General features: G+C 41.0%; 1 protein-coding gene across 1 annotated transcript in view; it reads left to right on the forward strand.

The window, feature by feature from the left end:
* Positions 1-2,558: 2,558 nt before the first annotated feature.
* SUSD5 (sushi domain containing 5) overlaps positions 2,559-17,140 on the forward strand; it is a 64,169-nt gene continuing 49,587 nt past the window's right edge. The window contains exons 1-3 of the mRNA XM_027585142.1: positions 2,559-2,935; positions 12,802-12,979; positions 16,975-17,093. Of these exons, the coding sequence (XP_027440943.1) occupies positions 2,845-2,935; positions 12,802-12,979; positions 16,975-17,093 (388 nt within the window). The 5' untranslated portion in view covers positions 2,559-2,844. The remainder of the gene's footprint in view (positions 2,936-12,801; positions 12,980-16,974; positions 17,094-17,140) is intronic.

Here is a 17,140-nt window from a genome sequence, read left to right on the forward strand (position 1 = left end):
TACCTTCAGTCCTCAGAGTTGTGATGGCTTCCTACTGTTGACAGTCCCAAGACTTCTACCATTTCTTATTGGTTCTCTCAACCCTACCCACATCTCTATACGTGGTCCTTTTATTAAACTTTCTTCTATTAAACCTACTTATTCTTTAGGGCAAATTTTGAAGTATTTGCTATTAAGCAAGAAAATGCACAGATTTTAAGTGTACAGTTTAGTGAGATTTAACAAATGTATACACTCATGTGACCACCATCCTCATCAAGATATAGACCATTCCCATTAGGTCAGAAGTTCCTTTGTGTTCCTGCCCTGTCAAACGCAACCACAGTATTTACTGTCACCACAGATTAGTTTTGCCCCTCTTAAGCTTCGTATGAATGGAATCATAAACTCTTTTATGTAAGGCTTCTTTGACTCAGCAACCACATTATTGAGTATATCAGTATTTCATTCTTTTGATTGCTAAATAGCATTCCATTGTGTGACTACGACACAGTTTGTTTTTCTATTCATCTGTTGATGATGTTTGGGTTGCTTCCAACTTTATTGTGACTAAAGCTGCTGTGAAATTTGTGTACAAATCTTTTTGTGGATATAAATTTTATTTCTTTTGGATATACATCTAGAGGTGGAATTCTTTGTCACAGGAGAGCTATATATTTAACTGTATAGGAAAGTGCCAAACAGTTTCTAAATCAGGGGTACCAAAACTTTAGAGCATGCCATCTCCCCAAATTAGGATAGGCCAAGACAGATCTGAAAAAAGACAAATTTTAAAATTTGTCAGGATTAGACAGTAATGGTCAACTGACTATTCTAAACACATTAGTGGCACAGCTCCTGAGGGAGTCTGTCAGTAGCTCCTGCAGGTGCCTCCTGGCCCCTCCCCTCCATTCTCAGCAATAATCAGGCTTTAAAAGGTCCCCTCCAGCTCAGACATGCGAAGTCTCACTCCTTAGGTTACCAGCTAGCTGTTAGAAGAGAAGTAGCTAAGTAAATTGATTTACACTTACATGTGAATGATTGTCGGGCCTTACCGCATATAACGCCCCAGAGCATTTTTATTTTGAAAGCATAGTTTTGTGATTTTTTTTAAGGGAGAGGGTGGGGCAGGGGCAGAGAGAGACAGAGAGAGAGAGAGAGTATCTTAAGAAGGCTCCATGCTCAGCACAGAGCCCAAGGCAGGGCTCAATCTCACAACCCTAAGATCATAACCTGAACTGAAATGAGAAGTCTGACACTTAACAGATTGAGTCACCCAGGAGCCCCTAAAAGCAAAGTTTTATTTCACAAAGGAATTAATCACTAATAATAGCTTTGTCGTTGACATTTAGAACAAGGAGAGGAGATATCTTTTCAGTACACTTCAAAAATTATATGAGCTGAAAAATGACACCTGTAGTAAATCAGATGTGGGTTCAAATTCCAGTTTTTACCTTAAAAAAGAAAGTAGGTAGTCTTTTGATGTCTGTGTCCTAGTTCGTTGTTTTGGGGACAAGCATCTGTTCCTTTTAGCACCAATTACTTGTTCATCTTCCTTAAATATCTGTCTTATTTAAGTTTGAGCTTTTTTTGGACGGATTGGAGCCTTCCACAGGGTCAGGAACACTGTGGGCACTCCCTACATATCTGTTGACCAGTACATGAAGGTGTAAGGGACTTGCACACTGTACAGTGTCACGGGTGCCCCAATTACAATACTGATCTTTATTACTCCACGGGCGAAAAATGCAAATCCTCCTTCCCTCACTGAATGATGCTAATGCTATGAAGAGGACAGGGGGTGAGCGGGGGGGAAAAGGAACCAATCCAGAGGTGGCCACTTTATTTTTTTTTTTTTTTTAAAGATTTTGTTTATTTGACAGAGAGAGACACAGTGAGACCAGGAACACAAGCAGGGGGAGTGGGAGAGGGAGAAGCAGGCTCTCCGCTGAGCAGGGAGCCCGATGTAGGGCTCGATCCCAGGACCCTGGGATCATGACCTGAGCCGAAGGCAGACGCCCAACGTCTGAGCCACCCAGGCGCCCCAGACGTGGCCACTTTAGAATGTGGATTCCCAGCCCAGATCAACAGAATCCGAATTTTAGGCCCTCTCCTGGTCAAGGAAGCCTTGATTTGGAAGGTGTGAAAATGGTGACAACCACGCCCTCACTGTCGGTGCTGAGAAATGTTAGGGCGTACATTGAAAAGTCGTGAAGGAAGCGTCTCGAAGATGCTCCTTTCTGAGGGACTTTCAAGCTCCGCTTTTAGGAGTCGTCTCGCTGTTCCGTGGGTTTCACTCCTTAGAGTGAGGTTGGCAAGTTAGATTCTTCTTTTTCATAAACATGTTCTTGCTCTGTGGCAGGACGCCAACTGCAAAGTCAAGAGGCAGAGGACAGAATTAGGCATTCGGTTTTGAATGGTCCTCCCGGAGGGCCCGGCCTCTCAGACTGCGTCACCCTTTCGCCGAGGGCCCCCCAAGCAGGCGGGGGTTCCCTGCAGCCGGCTCTCCCCGCCTCCCCGCGCCCTCACCCTCCGCCCCAGCGGCGCCCCGGGAGCTCGGCGTCCGGCGCAGCCTCTTTTGGTACCGAGGCCTCCAGGTGCCCGGCGCGAAGGCGGAGCTGGGTCCAGCCGCCTCCCCGGCGCCTCGGACGAGACCCCCGGGAGCTCGGGGGCCCCAGCGCGGCGGCTCCGAGCGCCCGGCCTCCCAGAGCTGCGCGCGCTCCTCCCTGCGGCGCCGCGGGGCGCGAAGCCCACGGAGCAGAGCGCAGCGCGCACAACCGAGTGGCGCACGAGGGGCAGTGGCCGCGCAGCCGCGCCCGCCACCGGAGCCCGCACTCAAGCCCGCCGCGCGGGGACGCCCGGACCATGGCTGCCGAGGGACGCGGCCCCTGCGCCCAGCTCTGGGCGGCGGCGCTGATCCTGCTCGGTCTGCCGTGCCTCTCCGTGCGGGCGGATGGTGAGTGTGCGCGGGGTGCCGGGGGTGGCGCGTGGGGTCCAGGTGGGGAAAGCGAGGCTCGCTGGGGTGCTCCCTCCCCCAAGCCTGAAGGGGAACGACGCGAGCGGCGCCCGGGCGACTCTGTGTCCCTCGCCTGACCCACCGGGTCTCCGCTCGCCCCAGCGCCCCCCACCCCAAACCCGGCCTGTGAACCCTTCCTCCAAGCACCGCAGAAAGCCTGTGCGATGGTCCGGGAGCCTGCCGCTAGCTTTCCGATCTTCATGAGAGGTCTTTACAATGAAGTCACGTCTAGGGTGCCCTAGAACCTCTTCTGCCGAGATACTCCACGTGTATTAAACGTACTCCTGGTGACAAGGCGGAGAAGACTCCCTCGGTAGTTTGGCTTGGTCCAAGAATATTTGAAAGATGAGTGGAAATCAACTAGATAAAGGGGAGAGGAGAGTGTCTTGTGGGGGAGGAAATAGCATGTGTAAAGGCCCTGTGAGTGGCAGGGAAATTGGGATAAATGATAAACTGGCTGGAGCCGAGATTGCAAGGTGAGGATGTCGTTTGTCACAAAGCTGGAGAAGTAGATGAGGAAGAGATTATTGCAGGTTATAAGAATAGATCTGCTTTGTTTGTTTGTTTCTTGTTTCTCGAACCTCAATTCAGCTTTCAATACTTCTCTTAAATTGGCAGGATCAGAGCCTTATACCGGCTAAGTTTCGAAAAGCTAATACAGCTGTATTTTGATTTTGGAACAAAACCCCGTTGACTTGGTGAAGGAGGATCTGAAAGAAAAGAAGCCAGCAGTTCTCACATCCATGAGCAGTTTCTAGAAAATCCAAGCTTGGGACAAATTAAATTGATGAAGGAGAAAAACCCTTGCCTGATTTGGGATGCTTTGTGTATTTTTAAATGTCATTGATATTTAGTAAGCAATATTGGGTGAAATGAGAAGACCCCACAAAAAGAAGCATGGTGGTTAAGGAAAGGAGTAAAGTAAGAAAAAACTTCCAGATATTATCTTAGAATTTTTGGTACTTTTTGTCCTAAGTGCCAGTTTGAAAAACTCTTTGCTCCTAATTAAGGATGAATGCCTTATTTCTTCATATCCTCAGAGTGTTAGAGAGGAAAACAGTTTTAACTTTGAAGGTTCCTCATGATAACTGTTCATGTTTTAAAAATTGAGATGTAATTCACATAAAATTTACCATTTAAAAATTTACGATTCAGTGGTTTTTAGTATATTCACTATGTTGTTCAGCCATCACCATGATCTAATTCCTGAAAATGTCTGTCCCCTGAAACGAAATCCCATACCTATTAGCAGTCAATCCGCTGTTCATTTTTTACTGTAGCATTTTTTTTGCCTGACACTGAGTCATGAAAATTAGCTGATTTTAAGGAATGCAAGTAGAATAAATTGGAGCTAGTATTAACTTTTGGAACAATGTATACTATTGTACCACCTTAATTCCTTTTAAAGAAATATCTCTGCAAACCATGAGACTTTAGAGTTTCACCCTATTGTTACTGCTTAAATGGAATGCCAAGTGGATATGGATCAATATTTTGCGCTATCTGGCTTGAGGTGGGTCATAGAAAAATGGAGGCAGAAATATCACTGGAGAAGGAGAGAGTAACCGCAGCATGAGAGCTTATTTTCTTGTTGCCCCTTGCCAGAAATGCTTCCGTTTCTCCCTTCTCCTTTCTTTCCTTCTCCCCCCTTCCCCAATTATGGGTACACTTGCTTTCAAGAAACTCCATTTGCTGAGTTCCAACTTTTATAATAGAACCATTGAAGAATTAGAACCTATATTATGAAAGGATTCTTTTCTTTACCAAATATATGTTTAACTACTACCACTTTCCACATTTAGTTATTTGTGTTCTACAGTGATGGAAGGAAGAAGAAGAAATGTTCAGCTAAACTGTGATGTGTTATAGACATTTGAAGAGAGACTTGGAGTTCTTAACTCTATGGACCTATTAAAAATAAGCCAATGAGATAAAATAAAGAGCATTTAGTTTACATTTGACTAATAAGATATGCATCTCATATATAAAAGATATCTGTATTTTTTCCCTTTTTCTACTGTACTTTTAAAATACTTTTGAAATTGAAAAATTTTCACATTAACTGAACGCAAATTAACTGCATTACAGGAAAAGATTCGTTAATTCAACAGATAATTTATTGAGCATCTACTGTAGGCTAGGTACAGGCCTTGCTGTTGGGGATAGAATGGTGAGGAGAAATAGGTCCTTGCTATCAGGTAGCTTAAAATCCAATGGGTTAGAGAGTCAGTAGATAAATCATTACATGAATGAAATGTGAAGTTGTAATTTTGATAGATGATGAAATTAAAGGATAGAGGTACTATGAAAGCATATACTAGGAAGTTTGGATTTGGTGTGGGAGGGTCTGAGGGGGAAGAATGAGTGTCTGGGTAGAGAATAGCATGTACCAAAAAAAACTGTGAGCCAGGAAAATGGGCCATGTGATAAGAGACAAAATGACTGGAGCCAAGAGTCCAAAGTGGAAGTGGTTTGAAATGATGCTAAGGAAATTGGAGTGGGTACAGTGAGGTGGGTCCTCATAGAAAAAGTTTTGTTTTAATCCAAAAAAGGGAAAGAAGCCACTGGATGATTTCCAGTAGTAGAGTGACTGATAAGATTTGCGTTTTGAAAAGATCACCCTGATTGTGATGTAGCAAGAATGGATGGGACCAGGGCAAGACTAGATATAGAGAGGCCATTTTATTTGTGCAGGTGAGAGAGGGTGGAGGTATAGAGGTGGATGGGGTGATTGGAAAGGGTCTGGACTGAAGAGAAAAATGTGAGTGATCTGTTTTAAGTATAGTCTTTGAAACCATGTGTGTGGATAGAATCCTAGGGAAAGGTTTCACAGTGAGAAGAGATGACCTACAACTGAGCCTGGAGCGAAGGAAACAGATTTAGGGTTATTGACTCTGTGTACATGAGATATATTGGCCTATAATTTTCATTTCTTAAAATATTCTTGTCAGGTATTGACATCAGGATTGTGATGATTTTCTTTTAAGATTTATTTATTTATTTTAGAGAGAGAGAGCATGGGAGAGGGGTACAGGGAGAGAGAGAGAGTGTGTGTCAAGTAGACTCCACGCTGAGAGCAGAGTCCAATGTGGGGCTTGATCTCACGACCCTGAGATCATGACCTGAGCCAAAACCAAGAGTCGGATACTTAACCAACAGAGCCACCCAGGTGCCCCTAGGATTATGATGATTTCTAAAATAAGTTGGGAAGTTGTTCCCTCTTCTGTTCTTTGAAAAGATTGCCACAAGGTGAGCTGTTGTTTTGCTTTATTTAGTGTTTGGTAGTGAGGTCATATGTGTTTGAAGTTTTTCTCATGGGAAGAATTTATTATTTTTTAAAGATTTTGTTTATTTATTTGAGAGAGAGAGCAGAGCGGGAGAGAGACAGAGAGAGAGAAGGAGGGAGAGCACAAGCAGGGGTGAAGGGGCAGAGGGAGAAGGAGAAGTAGGCTCCCCACTGAGCAAGGAGCCTGACTCAGGGCTTGATTCCAGGACTCTGGGATAATGACCTGAGCTGAAGGCAGACGCCCAACCAACTGAGCCACCCAGGGGCCCCTAAATGATGAATTTAATTTCTTTAAGTAGATAAAGAGATATTCAGATTTTCTTATTCATTTTGGGTCAGTTTTGTTAAATCTGTTTTTTTTATGAAATTTGTCCATTCCATCTAAATTGTCATCCAGATGTACTGGCATATATAACATCATAATCTCCTTATCTTTTCACTGTCCATGGGATCTGTAGTGATGTCCCCTTTCATTCTTGATATTGCTAATTTGTATTTTCTCTCTTTTTGTCTTGATCAATTTTGCTAGGGATTTATCAATTTTGTCATTCTTTAGAAAGAAGCAGCTTTTGACTTTATTTTCTCTATTGTATGTCTGCTTTTCATTTCATTGATTTCTGTTCTGTCTTTGTTATTTCCTTCTACTTCTTTAGAAACTTTAATTTTATGTTCTTCTGTGTTTTTCAGATAGAAAACTAGATCATTGATTATCAACCATTCTACTTTTGTTTTGTTTTGTTTTGTTTTCAAGATTTTATTTATTTATTTGACAGAGAGAGACACAGTGAGAGAGGGAGCACAAGCAGGGCGAGTGGGAGAGGGAGAAGCAGGCTTCCCACAGAGCAGGGAGCCTGATGCAGGGCTCAATCCCAGGACCCTGGGATCATGACCTGAGCGGAAGGCAGACGCTTAACGACTGAGCCACCCAGGCACCCCAACCATCCTACTTTTGTAATATGAGCATTTGAGGCTATAAATGTCCCTTAGATACTACTTTAGTTTCTCTACCAGTTTTTGTCACTTACATAAAAATGTTTTATTTCAGTTGTGGTTTCTTCTTTGAACCATGGTTTATTTAAAAATATATTTTGTGATTTCCTTGCACAAGGGGATTTTCCTAGTTATTACTTTGCTATTGAGAGGCAGTATAATTCAGTGGTTAGGATCACTGATATAGAGCCTGGTTTTGTATCCCAGCTGTGTGATCTTGGACAAATCATTAATACTAAATCTTAACTATAAGATAGGGATTAATAGGGGTGCCTGGGTAGCTCAGTCAGTTAAGTGTCTGCCTTCAGCTCAGGTCATTATCCCAGGATCCTGGGATTGAGCCCTGCATAGGGCTCCCTGCTCAGTGGAGAGCCTACTTCTCCCTCTCTCTCTGCTGCTCCCTTTGCTTGTGTGCTCGCGTGCTATCAGATAAATAAATAAAATCTTTAAAAAAATAGGGATGGTGATAATAACACCTACATCATAGAGTTGTTATAAGAATTAATTTAATGAACATTTGTAAAGCAATTTGAATAACACCTGGACCATAGTAAACACTGTATAAGTGTTTGATAAGTAAAACAAATGATTTTAGGTTGTTTGTATTGTGGTTTAAAAATATGCTTTGTATGATTTGAGTGTTGAAAAGTTTTTTGATTTGTCTTGTAGCTCAGTATTTGATCAATTTTATAAATGTCCTGTGTGTGTCTAAAATGAATGTGTATTTTGTAGTATGCAGTATTGTGCATTGATCTTTACATCAAGTGTGTTAATTTTGTTGCTTAAATCTTCTATATCCGTTCCAATTTTTTCCTGTTTTATCAATTATTGAGGAGGATTGTGTTTAAAATTATAAACACTGTGAGGGACGCCTGGGTGGCTCAGTCATTAAGCGTCTGCCTTCGGCTCAGGACATGATCCCAGGATCCTGGGATCGAACCCCGCATCGGGCTCCCTGCTCAGCAGGAAGCCTGCTTCTCCCTCTCCCACTCACCCTGCTCTTGTTCCCTCTCTCACTGTCTCTCTCTCTGTCAAATAAATATATAAAATCTTTTTAAAAATTATAAGCACTGTGGATTTTTCCAAATCTCTGTGTAGTTTTGTTAATATTGCCTTCTTCCAGTCTAGAGTTGTTATTTATTTAAGTGTTTAAAATTATTTTATATTACTCATGAAATAACTATCATCATAACAGAACCTGTTCTTCTCTAGTGATGCCTTTTTCAATAACAGCTTTATTGAAATATGATTCATATGCCGTACAATTCACCCATTTAAAGTGTGTGATTCACTGGTCTTTAGTATACTCACAGAGTTATGAATCACTACACACAATTTTAGAACATTTTTTGGCCCCCAAATAAACTCTATACCCATTAGCATTTACTTCTTGTTTCTCCTCAACCTCCCAAGTCCTCAGCAACTACTTTCTGTCTCTGTGAATTTGCCTGTTTTGGACATTTCATGTAAATGGAATCATAAAATATGTGGGTTTTTGTGACTGGCTTCTTTCACTTAGCATAATGTTTTTATCCATTTGCAGCATGTATCAGCACTTCATTTCATTTTACTGCCAAATAACATTCCATTGTATGGATATTCATACCGTACTTTGTTGATCCATTCATCAGTTGATGGTCATTGGGTGGATTCTACTTTTTGGCTATTAGACACAATTTTACAATTATGAACTTAATTTATTATTTACTACACATAATGCTGCTATGAACATTCATATAGAAGTTTTTATGTAAACATGTGTTTTTAGTTCTCTTGGGTGATCCCTGGGTCATATGGTAACTCTATGAGGAACTACTATTAACTGAGAAACTGCTAGGCTATCTTCCAAGGCAGCTACATTCTTTTACATTTCCACCAGCAGTGTTTGAAGGTTCTACTTTTTCCACATCCTCATCATCACTTATGTCAAAACATGTCTTTTTGATGATAGCCATCCTAGTGGATATGAAGCAATATCTCGTAGTTTTGATTTGCATTTTTCTGTTGGCTAACCATGTTGACCATCTTTTCATGTGCTGATTGACCATTTCTTTAAAGATGTCTATTCAGGGGCGCCTGGGTGGCTCAGTCGGTTGGGCATCTGCCTTCAGCTGAAGTCATGATCCCCAGGTCCTGGGATTGAGCCACATGCTTGGCAGGGAGTCTGGTCTCCCTCTCCCTTTGCTCCCTGCTGCTCGTGCTCTCTCTCTCGCTCTCTCTCTCAAACAAATAAAATCTTAAAAAAAAAGATGTCTATTCAGACCCTTTACCCATTTGTTAAATACCATTTTAGCCCTTCTTAAGTATACAATTCTGTGGCATTAAGTATATTCACATTGTTGGGCAACCATCACCAACCACTGTTCATCTCCAGAACTTTTTCGTCTTTGCCAGCTGAAACTCTGTCCCCATTAAGCATTAGTTCTCTTTCCTCCCCACCCCAGCCCTTGGTAACCCCCATTCTATTTTCTGTCTCTGTAATTTGACTGACTTATTTCACTTAATGTCTTCAAGATTTATCCATGTTGTAGCATGTGTCCAATTTTTCTTCTTTTTAAGGCTGATTATATATATACATACCACATTTTGTTTATCCATTCATCTGTTGATGGATGCTTTTGTTGCTTCCACCCTTGGGTGTTGTGAATAATACTGATATGAATTTGTACAAATATCATTCAAGTCCCTGCTTTTATTTCTTTGGGCATATACCCAGAATTAGAATTGCTGGATCACATGGTAATTTCATGTTTAGTTTTTTGAGAATCACTGTATTATTTTCCACAGCAGCTGCACTACTTTATAATCCCACCGGCAATGCATAAGGGTTCCAATTTTTCTCTACATTTCTGCCAACACTTGTTATTTTCTGTTGTTTCTTTTTTTATTAATAGCCATCGTAATGGGTATGAAGTGGTATTTAATTGTAGTTTTGATTTGCATTTCCCTAATGGTTAATGCTGTTGAGCATCTTTTCATGTTCTATTGGCCATTTGTAAAACTTCTTCAGAGAAACATGTTTTCAAGTCCTTTGCCCACTTCCAGTCAAGTTATTTGGTTTCTTTAATTGTTGTTGAGTTTTTGGAGTTCCTTACCCATTCTATATACAAGTTTCTTATTAGATGTGTATTTGCAGAAATTTTCTTTCATTCTATGGGTTGTCTTTTTGCTTTATTGATTTTGTCCCCTGAAGCAAAAAGTTTTTAATTTTGATGAAGTTCAATTTATGTATTTTCTCTTTGTTTGGGCTTTTGTTGTTATATCTAAGAAACCACTGCATAATCCAAGATGACAGAGATTTCCTATGTTTTCTTCGAGGTGTTACAGTTTTAGCTTTTCCTTTTAAGTCTGATTCACTTTGAGTTAATTATCGTGTAAGGGGTGAGGCAGGAGTCCAACTTCACTCTTTTACAGGTGCCCATACAATTGTCCCAGCATCATTTCTTGAAAAGACTCTTCTTTTCCCATTGGATAGTCTCGACACCCTTGTTGAAAATCAGTTGGCTGTAAATGTGAAGGTTTATTTCTGGAATCTTATTCTTTCCTCCATATCTCTTTATTATCTTATTATTTTCCAACTTTTTTGTCTCTTTACTAGATTTTGGATGCTTTCTTCTGATTTCTGTTTCAAGAATAAGTTCTTTGTTCAATTGTGTCTGATATGCAGCCAAAAATATCCATTGCATTTTTAATTTATCATTGTATCTAATTTCTAGAAATCCTATCTGGCTCTTTTTCTTATCAGCTAAGCCACTTTTTATAGTTTTCTATTCTTTGTAGGTATTTTCAGATGTGCCTTTTATTCCCTTATATGTAGTAATCATCACTGCTTTATAATCTATGCCGATTAATACCAGTATCAGATTTCTCTGTAAGTCAGTGTCTGCTGAATGTTTTATATGTTGCTTCTCACTAGTGGTGTCTTGTTTCCTACACACTTAGTTGTATTTTACTGTCATTGTCATTGCCTTCGAAAAAAATATTTGCATGGGATTTCCTGAAGCATAAGATGAAAATATTTTTTCTCCAGACAAGATTTATGTTTGTTCTTATCAGGTGTCTGGATAAATGTCGATCTCAAGCCACTTTAAGCTAAATTCATGGCTTAAAGTATCTCAGAGGCCAGTTTTTGCAATTCCCAATGAGGATCAGTGCGTGGGTTCCTAGCACCAAGACAACTCTTCCAACTGTGCCTTGAGAATGAGGGGAGGGAATATTGTTTATCCTTGTTCACTCTTATCCTGAGAGTTTAACCCTTCAGGGTCCAAGCTTTGTGTATTAATATGTGCATGAGATGGTGGTAGAGGTGGGTGGAGAGGTCTATCACATTACCTACCTTGTAAGCCCTGGGCTTTCACTTTTATCTCCCTTGCTCGGGGGCTTGGCCATCAACACTTTAGTTAAATTTCATAATATTTTTTTCCAGATAGGCAAATGCCATTAATACAAAAGTGTCTTGGGGCACATGCTTCTCCAGACCAAACCATCAAGTATAGCTGTTCAGGCTGTGTATTGCATACTGGTACCAAGTCTAAGGGAGGACCAGTCACCTATAGATATGTTTCTTGTGAAACATTTTTGCATTTTTCTCATAACTTTGGTTCCAAAGCTGAGGGATAGTTATATTTATTATAGTTATTTTGCAGTTGATAACAGTTAAAGTGTCTCATTCTAATAAAATCAGTATATTATGATAATTTTGCTAATAGACAGAAGTGAAGTGTCTCATTCTAACTGGGTGTTTTTCTCCCCTGCCTTTATCTTAAACTTGGTCAGGTTATCTAAGGCATTGCTTCATCTCTACAGGAAGCTCCTAGGGACTGCAGTGCTCCCCTCCTCCTCCATGGGTTTCTTGCCTAAAGCTCTCTTTTGCTTTCAGCCTCAGCTTCCACCTCTGCCTGAATTCATGTTTCCATTCCACTCATCTGCCACATGTTTTTTGAGGCCCTCTACATGCCCATGTGCTGCAGCGAGCCAAGGTGCACCAGATATGGCTTCTGCTACTTCGTCCAGTCTGGGAGAAATGGCAGCAAGCACAAGTGAACTCATTGCGGGAAGGGCCTGACAGTGTCCTGAGACAATAGGACAGAGAGAAGGGAGTGGGGAGAACTGTGTATGGGGTCACCCTAGGGCTGGGGCAGAAGGCAGAGCTGAGACCTAAATCAGTACCCTGGACACCAGCTGACCCAACTCAGGGGAATGGAGAACACTGAGCCTTACCCCGTGGTGTTTGTAAAATAGCTTGTAGAAAGGAAGATTTGAAGGGTTTATCCAGATAAACATACCAGAGCAGATGGTTAAATTTTTTTTTTTTTTTAAAGAAGACAGGAGCAAAAAACAGATGAAAACCCCAAAGTAATTGTCATCACCTAGTCCCGGGGATGAGTGCAATGGGGTAGTTGCTGCCCTCGGGTCTTCAGGTAAGCGGGAAACTCCAGTTTTGACAGGTGTCTGCCAGAGAATAAGTTTGCTGAGGTTAAATTCGCATGGATCCTGGAGTAAGCCTGTGTTCGTGCTTGTCCCCACACAGGGAAGCTTTTTGTGCTGGAGTCTCAGAATGGCTCTCGGGGCCTAGAACTGGAGGTGGCTCGGCTTTCCTGCAAGAGCAGGGGTGCTCACCTGGTGTCTGCGGAAGAGCTGCGGAGGGTGGTCCAGGATTGTGCCTTTGCAGTGTGCACCACCGGCTGGTTGGCGGATGGCACCCTCGGGTAAGTCAGGTGTGCTGGGGAAAGCTCTCCTTCCCATTCACCCCCGCTACCCTACCAGGGCTTGTATGGGAGCTCAGTAATTGTTTTATTGAGGTGCCAGGATAGGCAACATGCAATGTGCAGTAGCTTCCAGCACATTCTTGTTTTGAGTTCTCAATAAGAACATTTTTGTGGCGTTCTGTCACAGTTTTTCCCCCCTTTGTTATTTTGAATTTCCTTTTTAAGTTACAAAAATAATACGTGCTTGTAAAGAATTTCAAATAATACAGATACATGTAAAAGTACCAAGTTTTTTCTCTTTTTTCTTTTTCCCCACCTCGCTTGTAGTGACTCTTAACTGGTATATATTCTTTATCTCTTTTTCTCTGTGAATATTCATCTACATACATATGAATAGGAGGATGGTAGGGCCACAAATTCTTTCACGTTACTCCCATTGATAAGTGGGGTCTGTGTCCTCTCCCTTTGAATCAGGAACGGTATAGGATTGCCTTGACCGATAGAATACAGCAGGAGTGATACCATGTGACTTCTGAGGTTAGGTCGGAAAAATCCATGCCCAGATTTCTGGGACAGTCACTTTTGAGATGTCAAGTAAGACGTCTGCCTATCCTGAGCAGGCCCCGATGTGAGGAAGCCCAGGCCACGGGGAGATGCCCCACATAGGTGCCTCCACCGACAGCCCCCATTGCTGTCCCAGCCCATAGCCAGCATTAATTGCCAGAAATGTGAGTGAAGGTGCCTCAGTGTGAGTCTCACCCCCAGCTGTTGAGTTCTTGCCAGGCTATGAGTCTTCCCACCTCAGGCCCTAGACTAGAGACTAGAGAGCAGAGACAAGCCATTTGCATCGTGCCCTCTCTGAGTTCCTGACCCAAGGGATCCTTGTGGAGAAATAATTCTTGTGGCTAGCTAGGAGAAAACTGCCCATTCGTTCTGCTAACTGCTTCTTTAGTCATACTCAGAAAAGGCAGGAGCCCTTCCACTGTCTCCTTCATGCCACAGGAATGTGAAAGAGCAAAGTGGGCTCCAGCAACTACTTTGGCTGATAATAACCTTGAAGATGGGCTGGCAGATGGCCATAGAAAACACACACAACCAGGCTGACTTACGTCTCTGGTTGTGTCATGTATGAAGAAGCAGTTGATTAAAGAGGACAGCTAGGCTACATCCAGAGCCTTCCAGTGACTCTGGACCCATGGCCCTCTCTGCCTGACATTTTACGTCCAGATTCCTGAACAGACAAAACAGGTCCTATACATGCATGTTTCCACAGTGTAGTCAAATGTGGATATTTTTCATAACTCTGTTATTATCATTGCATCAGATAACCAGGGTATTCAGGAATTCTGAAGAGCCAGCTTGGAACCAGACTTCCGTCTCCCAGGCATCGCAAATCAGGACTGGGTCTTTAGAAAGGTCCATCCTCTCTAGGTTTGCTCTAAAATGTTAGGACATATTAGTAGATCTCTACCTTGCTGAGATAATATTTCTTTGTAGCAAACATACTTACTTGATATATTTACTACATAACATATTAATTCTAAAAATAAAACTATTTTAATGTTTCTGGAACCAAGAAGCATCTGATCATCAGTATATGCATTTCACTGTGGGTCTTTCCTATACAGCCATCCCCCCTCCACACTGAAAACCAACTATTAAATGCACGGTGCATCTTGCAATTGATGGCATAGTAAATATATAGTAGATCTGATCTGTATGTCCGTGAATTTGTGTTGAGTGTACACATAAATCCAGAGGAGGATGGAGGCCTAGAGTGGTGAATACAGAATGGGGAACCACTTGCCTCCTGGAAGCTTTTGCAGATTCCATAAAGGATGGCTGAAAAACAGTAGCAATTTAGATGGCCCCATAGCACTAGGACAGAGATTTGAAGTCAGGTTTTTGTGTAGTCAGTGCCTGCAGAGTCTTTTGCTTTGGGCTGGGACTTTACAGGACTGTACCCCAGGAGTAAGAGTAAGTTGGAAGAAGCTTACAGGCCCTCATAGTAGCCACAGCATAGCTCAAAATCCTCTGGAGCCACGAATGTGGGTTGAGATGATACTGGAGTTCCAGTGTTCCCAATAGCTAGCAGAACTGATTTTAAAAATCCTCTCTAGAAGGAGATAACCTTATCCTAGGCAATTTATTTCCACAATTTTTAGAAAATATAGGATTTGTCCCACAATATAAAATAAACAGTCACATAGGAGATAAGGCAACCAGAATAAAGACAATGAATAGAAACTCTAAATATTTGCATTGGTAGATACAGACTTTAAATAACTTTCTCAAATGTTCAAAGATACAGAAGACAAGAAGGAGAATTTTGGCAAAAGACTGAAACTATGAAAATAACCAAATGGAAACTCTAGAAATGAAACATACAATAACTGAAATTAAGAGCATAATGGATGGATCTAACAGCTGATTTTAAAGGAGCCAAAGAAAAAATTAGTGAACTAGAAGATATTTCAGAGGACGTATCCAGAATAAAGAACAGAAGGGAAAAAAAGGATGAAAAATACAGAAGAAAGGGTCAAAGGAAGAGATGCATGTAATTGGAATTCTGAAAGAAGGAGCAAAAGCAATATGAGACTTATCTACGACTGAAGAAAAACACCCAGGAACAGATTTAAGAAGCCCTACAAAACCTGAGTAGGACAAATAAATTCAAACTTAGTACATCATGGTGAAACTGGTAAGAATCAAATATAAAGGAAAAATATTAAAAGTAATAACAAGTACCTTCCAAGGAGCAACAATAAATGGACAATAAAAGCCCCCAAAAAACTGAGTGGTACTTCAAAGAGCTGCAAGAAAATTATTGCCAACCTAGAATTTTATACCCAGAGAAAATATCTTCCAGGAATAAAAGTAAAATAAAGACATTTTCAGACAGACAGAAGGTGAGAAAATCCATTATATCGGACTTGCACTAAAAGAAACACTAAAGGCTAATCTTCGGGCGGGAGAAAAATAATTACAGGTGGAAGGCTGGAGATGCAAAAAAGAAATGAATGTCAAGAGTGAATACGGGGTAAATTGAAATTATGTAATTATATAAAGCAGTAATAATAATACCAAACACTAAAAAATGGCACATAGATCAGGTAGTGTTTTAAGTATGCTAATACATATTATTCTAAGTATTTTTAAGTTGTATTGTTGGAGAAGAGAATAAAAGTATATTAAATATTAATAAGTCATAACCACTAAAAGGATAGTAAAAGGATATATAACTTCCAGACGAATATGAAAAAGAGAATGCCAAAAAAAGATTCAAACAATCAAAATAGGGGAAAGAAAAGAGAGAATGTGCAGAACTAATAGAAAGATGGCAGATTTCAATTCAAAGAGATCTGTGATTAAATTAGGTGATTAAAATAGATGAGATGCTCCATTTAGAAAACAAAGTTTTTTTAAAATTCTACTATTTGCTGTTTGCCAAAGATACTCCTAAATAAATCATGGGAGAAGAATAAATTATGGTTTGTTAATAAGTAGCATGTATGTAGAACAGAATGATACTAAAACCATAACGTACTCAAACTTATAAGATGCTACTAAAGCTATATCTAGAGGGAAATGTAAAACATTTAGATGCTTGTATAAGATCAGAGAAAAGGCTAAAGGTTTATGAGCTAAGTAATGATCCATTTTAAGAAATCTGAAAAAGAATAGAAACAAACCCCCTCAAAAAGAAAGAAACTGATAAGAAGAGCAGCATTTTAAAACACACATACACTAGAAAAGATCAACAACGTACTGGCATTGAAACTTGAACTGATACATGTGAGCTTCAACGGAGGCATCACCTGTGTCTTCCTGATTGCAGGGCTTTGTCTAGGAAGAGTACTTCCCTACTGATGCTTTCAGCCAAAGATTCTAACTCAGAAAAATCTCTGCTGATTGGGAACTGATGGCAGAAAAGAATTGTTCTTTCCTATTCTTAGTTAGTCCTCCTAACACAGTGTCTTCTTTGTCTATTTCAGGACAACCGTGTGTAGCAAAGGGAGCGATGAACAGCAAATCACGAGAGCTGTTGATGTGAGAATTGAAAGCAACCCAGTTCCTGGTGGCACGTACAGTGCCCTTTGTATTAAGGATGAAGGTCAGTGCCGGAGCCTTTGTCAAGTTTCTGGAGGGTGCGCATGGTGG

This window comes from Zalophus californianus, chromosome 1 (assembly GCF_009762305.2).
Source record: "Zalophus californianus isolate mZalCal1 chromosome 1, mZalCal1.pri.v2, whole genome shotgun sequence".
NCBI lineage: Eukaryota > Metazoa > Chordata > Mammalia > Carnivora > Otariidae > Zalophus > Zalophus californianus.